The 24,224-nt window shown below is 44.3% G+C and overlaps 1 protein-coding gene, 1 long non-coding RNA gene and 1 pseudogene across 2 annotated transcripts; all 3 read right to left on the minus strand.

The window, feature by feature from the left end:
- Positions 1-1,539: 1,539 nt before the first annotated feature.
- On the minus strand, positions 1,540-19,436 carry LOC102700762 (putative disease resistance protein RGA4). Its single transcript, XM_040528469.1, has 6 exons — positions 18,936-19,436; positions 5,958-7,029; positions 4,316-5,912; positions 2,628-4,246; positions 1,762-1,906; positions 1,540-1,651 (listed from the first exon to the last, which is right to left on the minus strand). The coding sequence occupies exons 2-5, from the start codon at positions 6,730-6,732 to the stop codon at positions 1,857-1,859; spliced, it is 4,041 nt and encodes a 1,346-aa protein (XP_040384403.1). The 5' UTR covers positions 6,733-7,029; positions 18,936-19,436; the 3' UTR covers positions 1,540-1,651; positions 1,762-1,856.
- LOC107303446 lies at positions 16,421-17,728 on the minus strand (annotated as a pseudogene).
- A 1,415-nt stretch (positions 19,437-20,851) lies between the features above and the next one.
- Positions 20,852-21,089, minus strand: LOC107305201. The gene is made up of 2 exons (XR_001551348.1): positions 21,010-21,089; positions 20,852-20,920 (listed from the first exon to the last, which is right to left on the minus strand). It is a non-coding gene; the product is annotated as an uncharacterized LOC107305201 (long non-coding RNA).
- Positions 21,090-24,224: the final 3,135 nt, after the last annotated feature.

Consider the following 24,224-nt stretch of genomic DNA (forward strand, 5'->3'; position numbering starts at 1 on the left):
TTTAACTCCCGTGGTTTTTTCATTCCACCTTGAAGGTGTTTTTTACGTTAAATCCGTGTCTTTTTTTGCTCTATTTTCCTAATAGTATTGAGCCTAGAGGACCGGTATGTATATGGGAGTATGTGAGGGGAAAAGGAAAGAGTCACAAATCAATAATATTCTAATATATCTCTAATACCTGTTCATGACAACATGAACATGGCAATAAGCTGTCGTAAATGCATCACTCGAACTTGCAACCATGGTCCATGGGACGCAGAACTGAAGCATTTTGTGGGTCTGACCATTACATTTAAACGATTACCCCATCCGGCCGGCCGTCTTAAAACAAAATAACCTAACCTTTCTAGATTCATAGCAGTAGGATATATCTAAGCCAATACTAGATTTTAATATTTTGGGGCAGATGTTGTATTTCTTTTATCTGTAGTTTGTTCGTGTAGTCTGGAAATTTATGATGGACAAACCAGTCTGCTATCTAGACCCCTTAGATTAAGGAGATTGATATTGAGACAAACAATGCTGCTACTTGATCAAATTAATTTGATGTGTGGAACATCGTTATGGCCACATAAGGGCAGTTTCGGGACCAATCCGTGTGGAGGATGCTTTGTGCCAAGAGCTTTACTCTTATCCTTCCTTTTATACTGTGAGGTACTAGTACTGTGAGATACTAAAAACCTTACTCGTGCTATTCATCTCACGATCAAGTTGATACTGAAATCCCGACTGTTGACGATGATAGATCAAACGGTCACGATTGCATGGTATCTCGAGGTACCAGTTTATTCACACAAGTGTGGATATTAGTATCTCGCGGTATAAAAGGAAAGATGCGAGTAAAACTCATGTGCCAATGCCTTTGCAACATGTCTGGGCAATGTGTTCACCATTTATAAGGGTAACAAAATATGGGTGTCCCTATCCCTATACGGGCAAGGGCATAAAGCTCAGCTTCATCGAGGAGCAGACGAAGCGAGATGCTGCTGCTTAGGCTGTGTGAATGGTTAAATACATATGCTGAGTTATTATTTAGCAGAATCACAACGAGCATAGAGAACGGGAGAAGTATGATGATCGTTGTTTCTGTTTTAAAATTTTAGTTTTGCCCTTTGTTTGAGTTCACGGCATTTTCCACCCGAGTTGTAATGTGGCTGCACAATAAAAAGTGTTTGTGAGATGCATCCTCTTTCTGGTCTTGCTTCATGTTATCATCATTTCATTGTTTTGTTAGAGACAATTGTCATCAAGTAGTCACAATAAAAAGCGTTTGCCAAGAAAGTTTCATTAGGAGATGAACAGGCACAACGAATTCGGGAAACTTGAATATTGGAAAGAAAAACCATTTTAGAAGTGCACCTTTCATTATGAAGATATATTCAACTACACAATTTTCATGAAATCAGAATCTTGAACACAATATAATGAAACAGTCGACTTCGAATGTTTAAGAAAAGAATAGTATGCATTACCGAACAAACAAAAGTCTTCATATATCCAAAGACACTATTCAAATTACTCAAGAAAGATGCTATTCAAATTAAAGTCCTCTGAAGACTTCTTTATTAATGTGAAAATTGTATTCCCGATGGGTAGTGAATAAACAATTCTCCAAATTAGATTTTCTGCATCTAGATGCGCAGGGAACATTCTGCAAATAAGAAATACACAATCAATGACAGAAAAAAGGGCAAAACAAAAAAAAAATCAGAGGTCAATGAACAGGCAGCAGTTTAAAGGGTACAAGTGTTGCATGCTCACCAAATTGAGAACATAGCATCTCCAAGGTCGTGTTGATGTTATATTCTGCTTGCTAACTTTCCTCAATATGTCTATTGATATGACAGAGAATACTACTATCTGCGAATTGCATATTTCCAGGGCGCTGGTTTCAGTAGCTTTGGCCCTGATCACAGGCATTGATGTCAGAAGACGCACATATATGTATAATTAATGTACCATGAAAAAATATATCTTTAGAGGCATTAAGCAAGAGTTAATGTGGTACTAGTTATTAATAATAACTAGGAGCAAACATGTACCAACTAAGTTCATGTGAACCAATGTTGAAGAAATCCTTAGCTAACAGAATGTCAAGATGAAGCATATATCATATATGCTGTGACAAACATAATTAAGTGGTACAGAACATATCATGCATTGATAGGAAGCAGAATGGGTTTAGCAAAATCTCAAACCAAGAACTATCCTGTAAAATATAAGCACTAACCAATTGCTGGAACTTATTATCCCCTAATAATTGATAACTGAATTTGGCTTAAAGATCAATACACTATGTAAAGAGGAGTATTGACGTGAACACGATCAAACAAAAATGAGATTTTAGGTTAAACGAATATTTCTTCAGATTTTTCATCACTACTTTTCATTCTATTAATACTATTCTATTTGACAACTTCTTTTTACACTCACTAGTTTGTCTACATGCATCTGTTTCACATGAACTTGAAAGTTTTAGAACCACTTACATATATTTGAACAAAATGCTTCTAGATGCCTAAAGTAGTGCATATATTGGAACAAATGATAAAAAATCTGGTGAATGGTCAGATCGACTGGTTGGTTCAAGTAATGTGGGAAATAGAGAAATAGCATTTGTTGCATACTTTCGTGCCGGGTGTCGAGATATTTCTCTTTAATGCTGCACAGCCGTTGCTGCAGGTATGTGGGGAGCACTTCTATAGCAGGGCATCCCACAATTTCAAGAGTTTGGAGGGATGAGTATGCTTGCGGCTCGTTGGGTAGTGATGCTAGGCTTTTGCAGGACCAGAGCTGGAGTTGTACCAAGGATGGGAGCTCGCTTGAGTGAGAGACTGACACGACATCGGATGATGCCGTGTTGTCACTGCAAGGCCCTCCAATTAATACTGACCTCCTGCATCTCTGTTTGCTGAGTATGGACTCAACCTTAGGGCAATGATGTATGCGCAATATCTTGAGAGATTGTGGGGCGTGGAACATCTCTACCAAACTTTCACATTTATATATTTTTAGGGACTCAAGACGTGTTAGGAGTTGGCCCCTTCCTGATGTTGACTGCTCAGGGGCTTGTGGCCGGTAGCCCTTCAGATTGTTGCAACCCGATATTATTAAACTCCTCAAGGCTACCAAGTTCTGAAATTCTCTCTCTGGCCAGTATATGAGCACATTGCATCTACTAATTTTTAAAACTCGAAGCTGCACAAAACATGCCCATAGCGCCTGTGCATCTGAATGGAAGAATACATTGCAGTTGTCTAGCTCCATATCTACCAATGGGGATTCAGAAGTGCAAATCTCCTTGCCAAAATCCGTTTGCTCAATCAAACTGTGTCCTGCTGGTGGTGTCGTTTCAACGTCTTGGATCTTTAATGTCAACTTGGACAGCGAGGTCATGTATCTGACAGCTAACACGGGCATTTCTTCGCCGCCATCTATTATACGTAATGAACTAAGCTTTGGTGCTTCAGGTAGAGTTGTTAATTCTGGACAATCAATAATACAAAGACTTTCAAGGTTATTGAGCGTCGGTTCTTTGCCATTTGTTCCTTGCGTTTCACCCCATATTTTGAAGCACTTTCCATGGACCAACCTGAATTCTTTTAACTGTGGAAATGCTGACCACTGCCTAATATCATTACATCCATATGGTTCATCTAACAGCGGTGCTTGCGGTAATGCTACTAACTCTGGGCATTCAAACATCTCTAATTTTTCAAGTTTAGGAAATATGATATGTTGTTCTTCAATTCCATGAACTGTCTCCCATCTCTGAAAGCTAGCTAAAATTTTCAGCACGAGTACCTTCAATGCTGGAAATGATGACCGTGCTACATTATAATTTCCACCATACGATTCTTTCAGTAATGCTGCTGCTGGTAATGCTGTTAGCATTGGGCAGCGATCAATTACTAATACCTCAAGTTGAGGAAATATAATTTGTCGTTCTTGAATTCCTTCAACTGTCTCCCATCTCTGAAAGCTAGCTAAATCAACCAGCTTGAGTACCTTCAATGCTGGAAATGCTGAGCGTGCCATTGTATGATCTCCCAGCTGTGCAGTTTCTGGTAATGCCGTCAGCTTACAATCCTGAATAATCAATTTCTCCAGCTGTGGAAATATAACCAGCTCCCCATGCCTCCCCTCTATCTCACACCATATCTCAAAATCCACCAGGTCATCTAGCCTAAGCTCTTTCAGTTTTAGAAAAGTGAAAGGTGTAACACCACTGCACAAGCACCGCAACCTTTTCATTCCATTCAAATGAAGAACTTGAAGAGCTGGTATGTGGGACAGTGGAGGAAGCTTCTCAGACTTGCTACAATCAAATAGGATAAGCTCGACCATGTTCTGCATCATACCTATCCATGTCGGGAAAGTGGAGCCATGGTAGGAATATATACTTAAAGCCTTTAGCCCATCATGAGGTTTCAAATTCTCGAGCACATTATTGTAATGTCCTTCGTCCTCCTCATCATGAATAGTCCATTTTAGTGTCAGTTTTGCAAGCTGGTTCTTATCACTGAGTATTGGAGCTTCACAATCTGCCTTTCTAACATTTTCAAGATGAAGTAGCTCCAGTTGACCACCTAGGTTTAAGTGATTCAGCTCTTGAACATTACAGGAGTCAGAGCTATCACCTACTACAAAGCAAGAAAGTGTTTGTAGGCAAGTGAGTTGCCCAAGGTCCTGAGGCATCCCCTTCAGGTTTGGACAATTATCTGTGTAGAGGTGACGAAGAGGAGTCATATATTTCATTTGTCTTGGCAGTCGATGAAGATTATAGCAGTAAGAAAGGTTCAAAGTCAGCAGGTTATATAGAATGCTTATGTCCTCTGGAAGTGATTCGATAAGACTTCTTGAGAGATCGAGATACCTCAGGTGATGCAGATGCTTTGGTTTCAGTGGGAATGTGCTTCGATATAATTGTATTGCTATTGCTTTCACAGACTTGTATTTTGATTGCTTCATAGAACAGTCAATCATGCCATCACATAGCACTGTTTGGATAGCTGGGGATACTTTCTTCAGAGAATCATTCAAGAAAAGTACATGATTGGAACGCGGCAAAAAAACATGTCGAGCAGCACATGGAAACAACTCCCTTTTCATTGAGTCATCAGTTATAGTAGCACATTCCTTTCCCATTATAGATAGGGCAACGTCGTGCATAAGATCATGGATCTTACATGTAGTTCTAGAACAGTACCCATAAGTGCTTTCATCGCTGTAATGTGGGACTTGTTTCACGTCCTGAAAGAATGATCTAGAGGCTAGCTCGTTGAAAATCTGATTTCCAATGGTTTCAAGCTGAACACCTTGATATTTAGGTATTAAGTCATGTGCAATCCACATCTGGATCAACTTGCTCACATCAATCTCGTAATCTTTGGGAAACACAGCACAGAAGGCAAAACACTGCTTCATATGTGATGGTAAGTCATTATAGCTTAGCATAAGTACTGGCAAAATTCCAGACTCCTCACTGCAATTTGTTCTACTTATAACAGCCTTCCATTCTTCGAGGCTAGTCTTGGTACACAGTACTGAGCCGAGTGCTGTTGCAGCTAAAGGAGAGCCAGCACATTTCTTGACAACCTCTCCAACCATCTCAACTAGCTTACTCGGCTCACTCCCATGTGACCTGAATGCTCTTGATTTGATAATTTCCTCTATGAAGTGGTCCTCCAAAGCTTTCAGATTATAAGCTTCGCATGTACCCATGATTTGAGCAATTCCTTTCTCACGAGTTGTTGTTAATACAACACTACCAGAGCTACCATGTTGAAGGCAAGCCCTCATTTTCTCCCACTTATCAGCATCTCTATTCCAGACATCATCCAAAACAAGAAGGAACTTCTGCCCGCTCACTAAATTTTGAAGCTTCTGCAATGGTTTGTTGGCCTCGGTTTCTTGACCATCTATGTGTTTTTTTCCATCTTTGCTTGCTTGATCACCCTTGCTTCGATGTGCTCCTTTGACAATATTTTCAGCAATAGAATCAATATCAAAAGTGTCAGATACGCAGACCCAAAGCAACAATTGAAAGTGCATCTGGATTTGAATGTTGCTGTAAACCAGCCGTGCTAAAGTGGTCTTGCCTAGGCCCCCCATTCCAACGATGGGAATAACCAGGAGATCTGCATTGCAATCATGACCAACAAGAATATCAACAATTTTTTGCTTGTCAAGATCTCTTGATCTGCTAGCAGTGTTCATTGGGTCAAAAATGTGAGAATCAGTTTGCCTCCATTCCTTGTAAACCGAAGGCTGAGGAAAGAATCTGAACCCAAAAGCATTCATCTCCACGACAAGGACTTCGATGCTCTGCACAATCCGGCAGAGCTTCTTGCCCATCCTGTATCGAAACACGACACGGTTGTGAGTAGGAAAGAGTTTTACCGCAGTGACACCGAGCTTAGTGTAGTGCCCGTTCTTCTTGGCTTCACGCCGAAGAGCCTCATACTTGAACTCGTCGAAGACTTCGTTTGCTTCATAGGCCACTGCCTTGAGCTCCTCAAGCCAGGCTTTCGCTCCTTCCCTCTGTTCCAATGCCTGCTTCTCAGCATCAGAGATGACATCTAGAATGGCCGGCAGCTTGCGCTTGAGGATCTTGTGCTGTGCTTCCATGCCTTCCATCACCTTGTACTTCTCCAGGAGGTAGCTGGAAGCCTTCTCATTCACCGTGCGAATCAGTGGACCGATCACCGTGCTGGCTACCAGTTCAGCCATTGTTCAAGCTCACACACAAAGCAAACAATCAAAGAAATTCTAGGTCGATGGAGAGGGAACTGGAGATGAGTATTATAGGGCATGCCCACAATTTGTAGATAGTTTATTCTCCTTGCTGTGGTGGAAGAAAAGGTGGTCATGGTGATCTTTGGCATACAGCGTACCTTCATTTAGTACAACATGGACCTCCACTAGTGCAAGAAATGGTGCCCTCGTTGTTGCTGTGTGCAGCAAAGTTGCACTAGTTTTTTCTCCTGATGAAGTCAGATCTTGTTAACGTTCCTCTAGATCAACACTCTAGACAATGAACAAACATAAAACATATCTCTTTAACTAGAAGTCAACGTGTAGGTTAATATAAAAATGGATAATCACAGGTAAGCAAACAGTGAAAGGTGCAATTAATAATCATACCATTTTTTTGAATCCCTGTCCTGCGGAATCATTCTTATGGACAGCAATTCTATAACCATGTGTACAAACAAGTTTCAAACAATCCTACATCAATTTTGCTGTTTGATGCTTAACTAAAATATGTTCAAGAAAGCCTAAAAACAATGTACCAATCTCTATATATCAAATCTCAGTCAACACTAAACTGAAGAAATTAAATAAGCTTTTCTATTGCTAGAGTACATTCATTTATGGGTATATTAAGAATGCTATTCTATATTATGCGTTCAGGGTAAGAATAAGAACAATTATACAGTCTCTATATGCACAAAATTGAGTATTCACTTATGTCATGCTCATTTAACCAAATAAATTTGAAGAATTCAGCAGCAGTAATTATTATTGCCAATCCCATGCTAGCTCCGTCGAGAGCTGAGAATTCTGAATCACCTCTTATATTTCTCACATTATCATTCATTATATTCATTTCTTCTGTCTTGGTTTTCTCTGTATCATGCTACAAAATTGTAGGGAAAATGAGAATTGAGGTAGTATCGAGCAAATATCTCCATATATTTGTACCTCTGAAGAGAAAAACGCCCTTATACAAATTCCTAATACAAAAACAAGTTCTTTTCACCCCCCCCCCCCCCCCCCCCCCCACAAACATTATGAAATTCCTCTTGATTTGAATATACAAAGGACCAATCATGCACTAACTTTTGCAGGGGAAACATCTGAATACCTATCTAGTAATGATGCCATGTTTTTGCAACCAACAATGGAGACAGATTCCAATGATAAGAGGGATCCTTGGAATGACTCCACCAATCTCAGCTTTTGACAGAATTGAATATCTAGATGCTGAAGTTTATCAAGCTTTCCTGACAGGACCTCAAGCTTAGGACACTGAAATAATTAGAGTCCTCATGGATGAAGGAAGAGCAAGAACCTCTACCAAGCTTTCACAATATGCTATTCTTAGATATTCCAAGCATGGTAGGAGATATTTGCCTCTTGATGTTCCTTGATCTTCTACAGTTAGAGATGCACTGAGGTCACTGAACGATTCTGATATTGACATGCTGTTATTGTGCTCAACATGTTTACTTTCGACTTTTATATCCTTCCTTCCATATATAGACCTAAGCTCAGGGCAGCTCCAAATGTGTATTTCCTTCAGATATAAGTAGGGGTGGACAAAAAGCTCGGGCTCGTGAAGCTCGACTCGGCTCAAAAACTAAATAAGCCAAGCCCAAGCTGCCTCCATAGCTCGTTTGCCAATCAAGTCGAGCCCGGGCTGGCTCGCAAGCCGCTCAGTAGGGTTGTCGAGCTGTGAAAAAACTATCTTGGCCCATTAATAAGTTGTCTAGCCCATGAGAAATAGAGAAACCCTAACCTATTATGTGCTTGCACAACAGAAACTCCCCTCCCCTTCCTGGCTTCTCACGTGCCTACGCCGCCGTCACACCAAGACCGAGATAACGAGCACGACTGGGCGGCGAGAGGAGTTGCCGGCCGCCATAGCGCCGACTCCCTCCCTTGTGCGGCTACGCCGGCTCCGGCCTCTCTCTCCTTTGCCGCTCAATCTCGATGCCCTCGTGCCACCGGCATCCCTGACCAAGCTGGCTCGAGCTGGCTCGAGCTTTGAAACAAGCCAAGCCGAGTTGCCTTTTTCTTTATCAAGCTGAGCCAAGACAAGCCTGTCCTTGACCATGCTTTCACAAGCCGAGCTGAGCTTGGCTCGGCTCGTTTCCACCCTAGATATAAGGGAAAATCGAGAAGCACTACTAAGATTTTACAACTTATTACTGTCAGAGACTCCATACATGGTAAATACTTATATGTGATCAATGATGATTGTTCATGGGCATCTACAGAGGCTATTAGGTTGCTATACGATCTGACCTCAATTCATCTTGGTTTTCATAATACCAACTCTTATTTTCACTGCCCTTTTTTCCCCATATGAACTCGAGCTTACGACATCTCTCGATATATATTTCCCCTAGTGATGGAGGCATGATGAAAACTCCAAGCATGGGAGCAGCTGAATTTTTGATAATGGCACTTCTTATGGACCATCACCAGATTTAGTCAGATTATTGCAGAATAAATTGCTAATCTTTTCAAGGATATCAAGCATTGGAGTTGTTTAAGAGGCCAGTAGATGAGTTCATCGCAATGTTTGATTACCAGATCTTGTAATTTCACAAAACATTCCCATACCATATAGAAGATGTAACATCCATGTAGTTCCATAGTTGCATTAGAAGTTTTATGACTCCATTCATCTGTATCGCTGACATGCTGTATTAAACATTGTACTTGTGTGGAGGAAGGTGCAATTTTTAATCTCACATGACACAATGTTGCCATATATCTTGCTATGGATAACCACATGAGTGGTTTATCTTCAGGAAATACCAATACTCTCAGCTTTGGTGCTTCAGGTAGAGTTGCCAACTCTAGACACTCCAAAATATTAGCATTCTCATGTTGGGGAAATATTGATTGATATATTTCTTGTGTTCCCCATGCCTTCAATCTCTTCAGATTATGCAACTTTGGTTTCCTTAAAGCTGAATATACAAAAAAAAACTCGATGTAGTTGTGACCTTCAGCTATAGTAAAGCATTCTTTTCCAAAAACAGAAACCGCAACATCATGCATGAGATCATGGATGCTACATATAGTTCGGTAACTATGTCTACTTTCATCCCTGTGTAAAGGTACCTTCTTGACATCTTGAAAGAATGATCTTGAAGAAAGCTCATTGAAAATCTGCTTACCTTTTGTTTCTGGCGAATTGTGATGGAATAAGTTTTCATGCTTACCTTTTGTTTCTGGCGAATTTTGATGGAATAAGTTTTCGTACTATTGGTCTTTGTGGACCTTTTTATCATCTTACACTAGCTCTTAGAACTGCATTTAGAACAGAGCATCTTAGACTAGCTTTTGACTAGCTTTTAGGACAATACTTGGTTGGCTATAAATATGTATCCCCAACCACTTAGGTTGGCATGGCATTGTGTGAGAAATAACCAGAAAATTGCCCCAACTCCTAGTGTCATCCTCTCGATGAGAGCAAGAATTCTGGTACAAACATTTGGTATTGGAGCCGTTCTATCCAATAGCGTAAACATTTCCTGCTCATCTCCTTAGCTCCCCCTTGTTCTCAACCCGTTGTTCCTGCTCATCCTTCTTTCCCTACGCTAACGAGCAGTAGCCCATTGGAGGTAGCCTCTTCCCCACACAGCAATCCCCTAGTGGTGCGACATGTCCGCAGGACAGTCTCAACACTCGATCAACTCGAGTGCACGACATCGGCAGGAGGTCAAGCTCATCGTGACACAGGAACGCGAGCGAGCGGTGGCAGAGATCGCTGCGACGACTGCAAGGGTGTCAAGGCTAGGGATGGCAATGGGTCGGGTCGGGTATGGGTAGAGTAGGGACATACCTGACCCGATGCCTGCAATTACGTACCTGACCCATACCCGAAATAATTCACGGGCAAAATACTGTACCCGAACCCAGACCCGTCGGGCGCCCAAGTACCCGTCAGGTACCAGCCAGCTACTTGCTACCCAGATGTCGTCGTCGCCAGCCCGCTCCTCCGCCGCTGACCGCCTGCTCTCCCGCAGACGCTGCCGGCCGCCTACGCCACGCGGACGTCCCGCCACCAGAATCGTTTGACAGCGTCGCTGATGGCCGCCCGAGCTGCCACGTGGAAGCCCCATCGGCTATCGCCGTAGCTGTTCGCCCGAGTCAATGCGTGGAGTCCCCGCCGCCATCGGCCGCCTGAGCCCCTATCGCTGCCTCGCTGCCGCGATGTGGAAGCCCCGCCGGTCGTCGCTGACTCGCTGCAGCGGTCCGCCCCGCTGCCGTCGGCCGCCCGAGCCACCGCTTGAGTCCCCCGTCGCTGGCCACCCTGCCGTCACCGCAGCTGTCTGCCCCGCCGCCTTTGGCCGCCTGAGCCACCGCCGGAGTCCACCGTCGCCGTCTGGCCACCCTGCCACCGCCGCATGAAGTCCCGCCGCCGCTGTGACTCAGCAGTCAACACTGAGATGGTGAGCAGCCGAGTGGCTAGTTGCTAGCGGGAGCAATCTTAGCCTCCTAGGGTTTTATTGTGTGTGTATATATATGATTGTTTATATGAGCTAACTAATCCAAAATAAGGCTAATGGGCCAAAATCAAGTTGTATGTATGTGGCTGTGTCAATCAAACTTAGCATGTATATATATCGGGTCGGGTACGGGTTACCCATGGGTAAAAATCAAAACCCGGCTACTACCCATTTAGTATTCAGGTCACGGGCAGGCATAGCCACGGGCAAAAAATCACACCCATACCCATACCCATCAGGTCGGGTACCCACGGGTACCCATACCCATGGGTAAAATTGCCATCCCTAGTCAAGGCTAGCGACGACAGAACTAGCAACAGCAAGGGCGAAAGTGGAAGTAGCAGTGGCAGCAGATGCAGCACGTGTGGCGGCGGCGGAGCTCAAGGCTCTGCGCGACTGTAGCACCAGCAACTCTGTCTTTGTCTATAGCAGCACAGACGATGAGCTCAAGCTGACGAGGGAGGTAGCTCGTGAGCAATCGTAGCAGTGGGCAGCCGCGTAACCCCACATGCGTGGTGGCAGCAGCCTAGACAGGCAAGGACGTGCCGGCTAGGCTCCTGGCAAGGGTGTGCGTGGCGGTGGTAGCCCAGACGAGCGAGGACGCGCCGACAAAGCCCCTAGCATGGGCGCTCACGACAGCGGCGCTCTCGGCGGCGACGACTGGGTCAATGGAGATCGTGGCTTTCGCAGACGGCGCAACTCTTCCTCCCAAACCGGTACCGTGGTCACCGCGGAATCTAGGTCGTCGTCAAGGACATCGGCCCCGGCGGTGGGTGGCCTACCCTCACCATGACCAACTACGTCGAGTGGCCTGTGGTGATGAGGATAAGGCTCCAGGTGTGGCACAAAGAGGCAGTTCAGTACGGCAACGTCGACTACGACAAGGATTGACAGGCGCTGGATGATCTTATCGCTCCAGTCCTGCCCGAGATGAAGTTCACGCTATCCAAGAAGTGACTGCCAAGGAGGTCTGGGACGCCATCGCCGCGGCATGCATCAGTAGTGACTGCGCCCGCAAGGAGTAGGAGAACCTGGCCTTAAAGTCAAGTGAGGGCATTGATGACTTTGCCCTCCGTCTCAACACTCTGGTGCAGAAGATGGTGTAGTACGGTGATGACAACTACGACGAGGAGAGAGTCATCGAGAATCTCTTCCGTTGCATCCTAGAGAAGTACAAGCTAATCGCTCGCTCGATCGAGTTTCTGTTAGACCTCTCCATGATGTCGATCAAAGAGGCGATATGTCGTCTCAAGGTCATTGACAACGATGAGCCACAACCCTTCTCGGGGCCTATCACCATTGGCGGGAAGCTCCATCTCGCTCGAGAGCAGTGGGAGGCCTGTCAGGGTGACGAGAGGAAGGGGGAGTCCTCTTCCTCGACTGGCGGCTGTAGGAAGCCATGTAAGGCATGCGGAATGCCCAGGCTGGGGCGCGAGGACACACCGAGGGTGGCGCCTGCGAGACGCCTAGGGCGGTGCCACTGGCAAGCAAGCTTGGCCATTGGGCCAAAGACTGTCGATAGTCACGACGCAGCTAGGCCCAAATCGCACAGGTGGAGGAAGAAGAGTCGGCTCTGCTCCTAGCACATGCAGGCATCGAGCTACGTCCTGCGGCATCGGCCGCAACGGTTGTCCTCCACCTTGGTGAGCCGAAGGCACGCACCCTCCTCAATGATGGCTCCAACAACGACAAGACTGACAGATGGGTCCTCGACACCAACACTACCCATCACATGACCGGTCGACGGGAGTTCTTCACCGAGCTTGACACCAGCGTCCGAGGCTCCATCAAGTTTGGGGCCCCCATCTAGCATAGAGATCAAGGGCATCGACTCTGTTATCATCATCATGAAGTCCAGTGTGCACAGGCTGCTCACCGGAGTCCACTACATCCACGCGTTGAGGAACTCTATTATCAGCATTGGACAGCTAGATGAGAACGGTTCTAGCATGGAGGTCAATGACGAAGTTATGAGGATTTGAAATCAACGAAAGACCGGGGATCGCCATCATCGTCCTCTTGCCAGGGTAACCAAAGGCACCAATCGACTCTACGTCCTCAACATGCAGGTGGCACAACCCATTTGCCTCACCGCTCGTTGGGACGATGAGGCGTGGCGGTGGCACAAGCACTTCAGGAATCTTCACTTCGAGGCCATAAAGCGGCTTAGTGCCAAGCAGATGGTGCGAGGCCTGCCGTGCCTTGACCACGTGGAGCAATTATGTGATGTCTACACAGTGATGAAGTAGAGGCGGCTCTCCTTTCCCCAGTAGACGAGCTTTCGAGCCAAGGAGTGACTCGAGCTCGTGCACGGAGACTTGTGTGAGCCAGTGACACCGGCCACACCAGGAGGATGATGTTACTTCCTGCTACTCGTCGACGACCTCTCCCGCTACATGTGGGTGATGGTCCTCGGTAGCAAGGGAGAGGCTGCGGACACCATCAGGCGTGTGCAGGCTGCTTCAGAAGCGAAGTATGGCCGCAAGTTGCACGTGCTGCGCACTGACAATGGTGGCGAATTCACGGCGGCTCAATTCGCGTCGTATTGTGTTGATGAGGGCATTCAACACCACTACTCTGCACCATACAACGCTTAACAGAACAACGTCGCCGAGCAGCGCAATCAGACGGATGTGGGGATGGCTCGGGCTCTCCTCAAGTAGAGAGGTGGTGGTGACGGCTATCTACATCCTCAACCGCTCACCTACCATGGCCCACGAAGGCGGATGTCGTACGAGGCTCTTGTGGGTCTTTGGCTGCCTCGTGTTCGCCAGTGAGCTCGGCCACATCGGCAAGCTCAACAACAAGAGCACCCCAGAGGTGTTCATCGGCTACACCGAGGGCTCGAAGGCCTACCACATCCTCGACCCGGAGACACAGCATGTGTGCAGAACGCGCAACGTATTGTTCAACGAAGGGTGAGGATGGGCATGAGACAAGACGGTGGACGACGACTCGACTCCGACATACGACTTCACTATATCGAGTACGTCCATTTCGAGGGAGCTAGCGGAGTAGGTAGCTCTTCTTCACCGAGCGTGCCTACCCCAGTCCCCGAGCCTCCACCAACTCCGGCACCCACCACTCCGGCAGTACCATGCTCTCGAGCTACAACGAGTTCTTCGCCGACACCACCACAGCCGGCAACCCCACGCACTCCAGCACCAAGAGCCACCCCTCCAGACATGTCCACTCCGACACTAGCTCGTGTCGAGCACAACCCGGTGGAGTTTGCTACTCCGCTCTCCCATGATGAGGAGCGCATCGATGCGTACCACGACGGTGAGCCTTTGCGGTACCGTACGATGGAGGACCTTCTCGGTGACCAACCGGTGCCAAGACTGGTGTCTCATGACTTGGAGGTGCAATTGCACCTTGTGTGCGACAATGGCGAACCTCGGTCTTTCACACAGGCCGAGAGACACGACATGGTGTGCCGCGATGAAGACTGTGATGGACGTGGTTGAAAGGAAGCACACCTAGGAGCTTGCTAACCTCCCTCGTGATCACTGCGCGAACACCTTAAGTAGGTGTTCAAGTTGAAGAGGGATGAAGCTGGAGCCATCGTCAAGCACAAGGCTACTTGGTGGCACGCGCTTTCGTGCAGCAGGAGGGGATTGACTTCGATGATGCCTTCGCCCCCGTGGCACTAATGGAATCTGTGTGACTCCTTGCGTTGGCAACTCAGGAAGACTGGCACGTTCATCACATGGACGTCAAGTCGATGTTTCTTCATGGTGACTTGAAGGTCTACATGCACCAGCCGTTGGGATTTGTGATCCCCAGGAAGGAGGGCAAGGTGCTACGCTTGCACAAGGCCCTCTATGGCTTGCGGCAGGCACCAAGGGTATGGAATGCCAAGTTGGATTCCACGCTCAAGAGGATGGGCTTTGAGCAAAGCCCGCACGAGGCGACCATCTACTGGCGGGGAAGTGGAGGAAATTCTACATTGATGACTTGGTGATCACCGACACCAAGGATGCGGAGGTGGCAGTGTTCAAGGAAGAGATGAAGTGCACTTTCTAGATGAGTGACCTGGGGCCTCTCTTCATCTACCTGGGGATCGAGGTACACCAAGACGACTCTAGGATCACACTTTGACAGATCGCCTATGCCAAGCGCATTGTTGAGCTGGCTAGGCTCATCGACTGCAGCCCAGCAATCACTCCGATCGAGCAGAGGCTGAAGCTGAGTCACGATAGCATGACAGAGGAGGTGGACGCTACTCAATACCGGTATCTTGTGGGGAGCCTTCGCTACCTCGCCAACACACGGTCGGACTTAGCATTCTCCGTCGGCTACGTTAGTCAGTTCATGCAGTGACCGACGACAGAGCACTAGCAGGCTGTGAAGAGGATCATCCATTACGTTGCGGGGACTCTCGACCATGGTCTCTACCACCCGAGGTGCCCTGGAGAGGCACGTTTCGTCGGGTACAACGACAGCGACCATGTCGGCGACAGTGACACCAGCAAGAGCACGAGCGGGATTCTCTTTTTCCTCGGCAAGTGCCTCGTTAGCTGGCAGTCGGTCAAGCAACAGATAGTAGCCATGTCCAGCTGCGAGGCCGAGTACATAGCAGCCTCCACTGCTTCAACTCATGCGCTCTGGCTTGTTCGACTGCTTGGTGATCTCCTGAGCAGAGACATTAGAGCGGTGGAGCTCAAGGTGGACAGCAAGTCCGCTCTGGCCCTAGCAAAGAACCCTGTATTCGATGAACGGAGCAAGCACATCTGGGTGAGGTACCACTTCATCTGAGGCTGCTTGGAGGACGGGAGCATCAAAGCGAGCTACATCAACACCAAGGACCAGCTTGCGGACCTGCTCACCAAGCCCCTTGGGAGGATCAAGTTCCTTGAGCTTTGCTCTGGGGTGGTCCAACTTTCCCACAAGACGACGCACAAGACTTAGGGGAGAATGACGGAATAAGTTTTTGTACCGTTGGTCTTTGTGGTCCTTTTTAGCATCTTAAACTAGCTTTTAGGACAAGGCATCTTCTAGGACAACATCTAGGATAGAGCATCCTAGACTATCTTTTAGAACACCTGGCTGGCTATACATATATATCCCCAAACCCCTCAGGTTGACATGATATTGTGTGAGAAATAAACCAGAAAATTGCTCTAACTCCTAATATCATCCTTTCAATGAGAGTAAGAATTTAACTACTAACAAATTGCTTCTTCTGATGGGATAAAATCATTTGCCATCCATAGCAGTATCAGCATTTGCACATCAATCTCATAATTTTTTGGAAAGATTGCACAAAGAGCAAAACATTGTATCATGTGTGATGGTAAATCGTCATAGCTGAGCTTCAGTATAGGTAAAATTGCATTTCATCATCACATATGCTACTCCTAGTTAATATAGCCCTCCATTCTTCCACACCTTTTCGCGTGCTTAACATCGAACCCAAGGCTTTTGCAACTAAAGGGGACCCGTGACATCTACCCATAATCTCCCTACCAATTTGAACCAACTCATCAGGTTTTCGCTCATTGAAACGAAATGCTCTGCTTTCAAAAATTGAAAGTAAATCCTCTTTTTCCATCTTTACCAATTGATGGGCTTTAGTTGTTCCCATTAATTGAGCTACCCATTGATCGCGTGCAGTAACCAATATGGCACTCCCAACACCACCATATTGTTGAAGGCAGAATTTTAGCTTTGGCCACTTACCGGCATCGCAATTCCACACATCATCCAAAATAAGGAGGCACCTCTTTCCATGGACTTCCAGCTGGAGCTTCTCTAGGGCGTTTTCACATTCTTTCTCAGTCGACATGCTGATCTTGTTAGCAATGCTTGTAACATCAAAATCATCCAACACACACACCCACTTCCGTAGCTGGAAATACTTTTGGGTCTCAGGATCGTTGTAAATGATCTGAGCAAAAGTGGTCTTGCCCAAACCACCCATTCCGATGATTGGAAGGACCATGAGATTCCGGTTAGCAAGAAGTTTATTAACAACATGCTGCTTCTCTTCCTCCCTGCTAACAATATTCTGAGAGTCAATGATGATTGAATCTGTTTGTCTCCACTGCTTGGAAAATGGCATTTGTGGCCTATACAGCTATACTTGAACCCAAAGGCATTCATCTCAGCAACAAGGACATCAATAGAGTGAACAATTTTACGCAGCTTCTTGCTCATCCTGTAACGGAACACTAACAGATTATTAGCAGGGACTAGGTTAGTCCTGAAATTTCCATGATACCCCCCCTGTTAGCCTCACGGCGAAGAGCTTCATACTTGAACTCATCAAAGATGTCATTAGCTTTGTAAGCAACAACCTTGAGTGCTTTGAGCCAAGCGCTTACCCCAGGACAGTGAGCTCCTTGCTCCTCAGCATCAATGATGACATCCAATATCGCTGGCAGCTTACGCTCCAAAATCGTGAGCTGCTCCTCCATACCATCCAGATCTTGGTATTGCTGCAACAGGTAATTGGAGACCTGCCGGTTGACCATGGCGATGAGAAGCCCAAGCAACATGCTTGTAGTCTAGGATACCCACCCAGGGTTTACAATTTTAAAATGCAAAAAATATTTTCAGGGGCGACCAAAATTTCAGGAAATACTTTTGAACAATTATTTTTTAAATTTCAACAAATTTTCACTGAATTTGAACAAACTTCTGCTAATTTAAGATCAAAAGCCTGAAAATCACAACCCACGCACACGAACATGATACACGAAAATGAAGAAAATGCAAGGTGGAGGAGAGATTGGCCTTAGCAACAGTTCTTTAGATAAATGGAAGAAAATTTGAGTATTGACTTTTTGCAAACCAAGTGTATATTTAGGCTGGGTTGGTAGCGCCAACTAATACAATTGACAATGAAATTACTACATATGATTGGTCACTTAAAGTTCATTCCTTTGTACAACTTGATCTGTACTTCTTAAAACAAATGAGATACTGACTAACAAATCTTACTTCATGTCTGTGCAAGCCATTAGATTTGGATGACTAACAGAGTAGATATTAGCATTTAGCATACAATTATTAGCTGAGCCTTCTAATATGACGTTTCCAGGTGTAGAGATGGGTACATCATACCAAACATCTACTTGCAAGGTATCAGCTCGGTTAATGCATCTCGGACCCAACAGATCAGGGAGGAAAATAATATTAGTTCTATAAATTTGTTAAATGCACCACATGCTAGTGTAACTTTGTGACTTCAATTTTGAAGGCATATATACCATTATCATATGTTAACAATGATAAGCATGATATATAGCAGAAAACCCCTAGTACACTGAGGAATAACCACATCATATGTTAACAATGTAGTTTTCATCTAAATCAGTAAGTGGGAGGGATTTAATTCATCCCTTCCATCTGTTTCTTTTATTTTTCGAATCATACTCATGTTTTGAATAAGCCGTAAAGCAGTGCACTTGGGGGTGGTTGGTACAAAGGTTGGTAACAGAAATGCATAAGGGATTAGTTTACAGGGGGAAAGCTATATCTGTTTGGTTCTATCACATCACAGCTAGCAGCCGGCGCCGTATCAACATTTGATTAGAAAAGTGCTTATGCTGGTCAAACCCCTACGATAGTTGCTGTTGGCTGCATTACCACATATTCGAAGAGTGGAGTTCCAAGGGATGACAAAAACCAAAAAAAAAAAAAAGGGTTATAAAGTTAAAAACGATGGAAACAATGTACCTCTACGGCTCAGTGGTCAACTCATCCGATTCAAGAAGCCCTCCTGGTCTCCTGGATCTTCCCTCCACGACATGGCGGCGGCACCGACACAGCTTAGGAGCCACCGTACCGCATCTCCTGGCGAACCTCGTGCACGCCGCCACTCACCCATTCCGTCGAACACCTTCCGGGTCGGGTCCCTCGAGCTGTCCGCGTCTCGCCGTGCCGTAACACGCCGCGCGGCAAGAGCAGAACAGTCCGCGCCCCCATCCCTCGTCACGAAGATGCCACAGATTTTTCGTGTCTTCGGAACACCAAACTGACCTGAGCAGAACGGAGGTCAGGCCCGCCGCAATCCTAGGGGCCCTTACCCTCGCCACCTCAATCTCCTCCTCGCCACCTCTTCGGCAGTCGGCAGTTCCGCCTCCAGGCTCCAGTCCTCCTCCTCCTCGTTGATCGCTCGTTCTTGGCGTCGGCAGCGGCAACGGATCGGCTCCTGCGTCCTTCCGGACCATTACGTTAGAGCTGTATGGTAGGGAAGATTTTTTCAAAAAAAATTATTTAAGTGGAAAATCCCATAAGTAAGGGTTGGATATCAAAAATAGCAAAAACTGATGGATACCCACGCGTTGCTGCGGGAAAACTGTGTGATAATACAGTAGCTATAAATTTAAAAAAAATCTTAACTACTATATAATTTTTTTCATGTGTTTATATATTTTTATGTCTTTATCAATTATCCATAAATTATAAAATGGTTAGGTGGTGTGTCTTTTGTGAGAATGGATGTAATTTACACTTTTGATGAATTATCCAAAGGCTAAAAACAATTGAGATGATGTAAAGAAATGAAATTTACACCCTTGATATATCATCCTAAGGCTAAAATCAATTGAGATGATGTGGCTTAATTTACACCCTTGATGTATTATCCTAAGGCTAAAAACAATTAAGATGAGGTGGCTTCTTGAGAGAAGAGAGAATGGCATTAACTTTATAGAAAACATAAAATAATTGAGATGATGTGACTTAATTTACACCCTTGATGTATCATCTTAAGGCTAAAAATAATTAAGGTGAGGTGCCTTCTTGAGAGAAGAGAGAATGACATTAACGAAAGCATAGATATGGCTCTTTCGAATTGGCCAGGTTGACATAGCTTTTGACATGCACAGTTAGCCAACAACATATCCATACCCATATCACTTGGGTAGGGCATATCTAATATTAATCACCCATTTAAATTTTGGGTATGAAGGAGGTACTCCTCGTTTTACCCAGTTTGTTTATACCCCATTTAGCAGGTACTACCTCCGTAACGAAATAACATCATTTTTCAGTTTTTTATACATTGTTTTAACTTTTCGTCTTATTTAAAATTTTTTGTGATTAATATTTTTATTCTTACTAGACGATAAAACATGAATTGTACTTTATGCGTGACTAATTTTTTTAAGTTTTTATATAAATTTTTCAAATAAGACGAACGGTCAAACGTTGGGTACGGAAAAACGAAAAATGGAGTTATTATGGGACGGAGGTAGTAGAAACTAGGATATCAAAATTTTAAACACATATTCATAATACAAAAATTACATACAAAACCATACAATGGTAATTCTCAGCTTATACCATTAATTAGAGGATCCCTCTCCAGTGTATTCTATAAACTAATCTCAGTCATTGATTAAAAGAGTATTTTTTACTTTGTTAATTAATTGATTAGTAGTATTTTGTAATTTGTTTTTTGAAATAAAGATCACAATAAAAAGGATGATATTGCCCCTTTAAATTTCTACTACACCTAATATTATTGATAGTATAATTTAATTATAGTTGTTCGATAAAAATAAACCAGCAATGTTAATTAAATTCTATTGCTAATAGAATGCCCGGTCAGAAGTTCTCGTCGTGGGATCCAAACTTAGTGTTTGTCGTGTGGGTGAAATCTGCTGACAACTGGCTTAGCTGTGGAACCAGCACAGGCTCACCACAGTAGAACACACCTGAAGAAAAAAGAAAATCAAGGGTTAATAGGTGATGGATCATGGATATTTCTACTACTCGATTTGAGAGGAGAGAAAGAAGAACATACCGACGCGCTGGTTCTCATGGCTAACCGCAACCTTCTTGAAGACACTTCGCCAGTTCAATTTCTGACCCATTCAAATGAGCCCTCTTCTCTTGTGCACCCAGTCCGATGAGAAGCAACACATCATGCATATTCGCGGTAATCTTGTCCCGGTGCACCATACGGCCCATCGACCAAAAGGAAGAAATTAAAGTGAATATCTGGTTGCATATGAAAATGTTTGTAGGTCGTGTTGAGCAATAGTTAATCTTGCAAACCTCTAAAAGAAGCCTCTTCACGGGCTCAGTGGTGCTGGCTCAAAAATTTCTGTTTCGACGACGAATGACATATTTCCAGGATTTTGGTTCTAGCCGTTTAGGCCCTAAATTATAGCAAATGCCATTACTTATCTGTCAATTAGAACTCCACAGTAAAATTAATCGTGGAAACGATCAGAATTGGGATAAGCATTTGCATGAGCAAACTGTCAAAAAGATGGATGAGTTGATTGTGCAGACAGTACAGGACAAAACATGCAAAATGTCAAATGGCCCTCCTTTATTTAGAGAGTGAGGCTTCCTTTAGAATATTGCAATTTCATTGGAACTTCTCATACTTTTCACAAAATCATGGTACGCGAGTACATGGCGTCCATTATTACCACTGAATAAAATGGGGAACGCTAAACCATCACAATCGCCTTTAAATTTTGCAGTTCAATAAGAATAATAGTTTTGGGCCAATACACGCATAATCTAGGTCTGCATATCTTAATTAACTACGAATGCAGTGTCATATGTTCTTCAAAGTCTGAAGCTAGACATTATATTTGGGAAAGTTCGTGGTCTGTGGTTTTGGTAAGATAGTTTTATCATGTATCAACCCTTGATAGCCATGGGCTCAGGGTTGCTGATCCAGCAATTTAGCTAGCTTGTCCAATTCATCTTCAAATCGATATATAGGTACAAACCATTAGCACTAAAAATCAACATGCCACTAGTAATCATAACATCTTAAAGATCTTACAAGTATGGCACATTATATAACTGCAGAGCTGTTTTAGGGTGCTCCCTCTTACCACTCTAGAGGTAAGAGTGGAAATTGATCTCAAACTTGGATTGCTGAAGGGTAGTTTTGGCCACTGTAATCACGACATACGCATAGTGTTTGCATTATTAATTTCTTTATGTGTTTGCATTTAATTAGGTAATTAAGAGTAAGTAAGGAAACATGCCACTTAATTAGACTCTTATAATCGACGCATTCTATATTTGCATACAATTTTTTTTTGTCTAAGACCATATCAAATTAGTCCATCACAATTTAAATGCTTTGTAAGGATTTATATGCCTATTATACATATTTGCTAAAAGAATTAAAATTCAAAATTTCACATACTTTAACTTAAAATATTCATAGCAGGATGAACAAGAATATTCGGTTCAATTTGAACGAAACAGGGAATAATCACTTGATTGAATTTAAGAATAAGCTTGAGATTAGCCAAAGCGAAAATAATCAATAATGCTATCTGGAGTTAAAATTTGAAATATTTAGTTATTCTTTTGGTTCAACACTTTTAAACTTGAATCTACCATGTACATGAATCATCATTTTATTCAAAATATCTGAGAAGAGAAAATCTAGAACATGCGTACACATATAATGATCTTATAGTATGATTATTACTTTCCTTGTGAGTTTATGGCATTTTAATGGTGATTACTGTTTTACTTAATTACATTCTTTCTTTATGTGTTTGCATGCAATGCATTTTACCCTTATTACCATTTGGTAAGCTATTATTTCTCTTTCACCTCTCATGAAGTAAGAGGTATCTTGACCATTGGATCTAATAGAATTAATAGCTCATATTCATTTAGAAGCACTATAAAATTTTCCATAGTTGCAATCCACATCATCGTCTATTAGCCATTAGCATGCCACACATCTACAGTTTATTACATTTTGGAGATTAACATGCAAACATGTCAAATCATCATTTCACATTATTTCAACATATATATACAAACCACGGGGCATCGTCTGCACTGTTTTAAATAGCGGGTTATAGCGGATTTGACGACTAAAAGCTAGGAGATTGTAATTCAGCAGCTAAGGCTTATGGACACGGTTAGCTGTAATTAGCGGGCTATAGCCGCTAAATGGGATGAAAAATAGCGGCCCGCTAAACATTAGCCGTGGCCCGTGGGCTGAAAACAATCCATTGTGGCCCATACAACCAGCCTAACCTAACCCGTCCCCTCCCTCTCCCCCCTCTCTCCCGTGTGAGCCTGCGGCTGCTCTGCGTGGCTCGGCGCGGCGACGGAGGGGCTCAGCGCGCGGGTCTCCCGGCTCGGCGGCGGAGGCGCTCGGCAGCGGCTACGGAGGGGCTCGGCAGCAGATGCGGAGGGGCTCGACGACGGAGAAGCTCGGCGCGGAGGTAGGGCTCGGCGCGCGGCAGCGGCCGCCGCTCGGCTCCACTCCTGGTCCCCCCTCCTGTGTCAAGTGAAGAACCGAGCATTCCTCCTCTAATGGTAATGGCAGGTAGCTCCTCATTCCCCATCTTTGTGATTCAATTAATTACTTTGTGTGAATGAGAAATATTCTATTCATGTTTGCATGAACTATGAAATGCCGGTGAACTATGTTAATTTTTAGGTAGAGTTCTATCATTTTTTTCAATTTTTCTTAGTATTTTTACAAAACCGCTAAATTACATAAGCTACCGCTATAGCCCGCTATACCCTATCTTAGCTGTTGGAGAGACGGACCGCTAAATGTTATAGCTCGCTATTTAGAACATCGATCGTCTGGTACTAATATATGCAAGGATGCTTTTTCCCCTTATGAATATAGATGCATACATTAAGACAGAAAGTCCATTAAAACATAGGAAAAGAGTAAACACGGTTTGAATAAGTAGAATGCGTACTGTAGGCAAAAAATATAGCACGTTAAGAAGTATTCCTGAATTTACTGTCCATGGCATGAGCACACGAGGGATCGATAGCTCACAAGAAAGAAAAGGTGAAGTGAGAATGTACCTTCAAGTGGATTGCTGGAGCGCATGTACGATAAATCCTGTAGCTCAAGACTATCAAGACGTTGTTGGAGCCTTCCTGGAATCAACTTCATAGCTTGGCAGAACCTAATTTCAAGTCTCTCAAGGGAGGAGTATGATCTCGGCCCATCCGGCAAGGATGACATACTTCTGCATCTATAAATGCATAGCCTTT

The sequence above is a fragment of the Oryza brachyantha genome, chromosome 1 (genome assembly GCF_000231095.2).
Source record: "Oryza brachyantha chromosome 1, ObraRS2, whole genome shotgun sequence".
Classification (NCBI taxonomy): Eukaryota; Viridiplantae; Streptophyta; class Magnoliopsida; order Poales; family Poaceae; genus Oryza; species Oryza brachyantha.

Coding starts and splice junctions, on each gene's coding strand:
- LOC102700762 (XM_040528469.1), bottom strand. CDS start 6,732: ATGGCTGAACTGGTAGCCAGCACGGTGATCGGTCCACTGATTCGCACG. Junction 4,247..4,315: donor ATCCTATTTGATTGTAGCAA/GTCTGAGAAGCT, acceptor TGGAATGAAAAG/GTTGCGGTGCTTGTGCAGTG. Junction 1,907..2,627: donor TCTCGACACCCGGCACGAAA/GTATGCAACAAA, acceptor GCCTGTGATCAG/GGCCAAAGCTACTGAAACCA.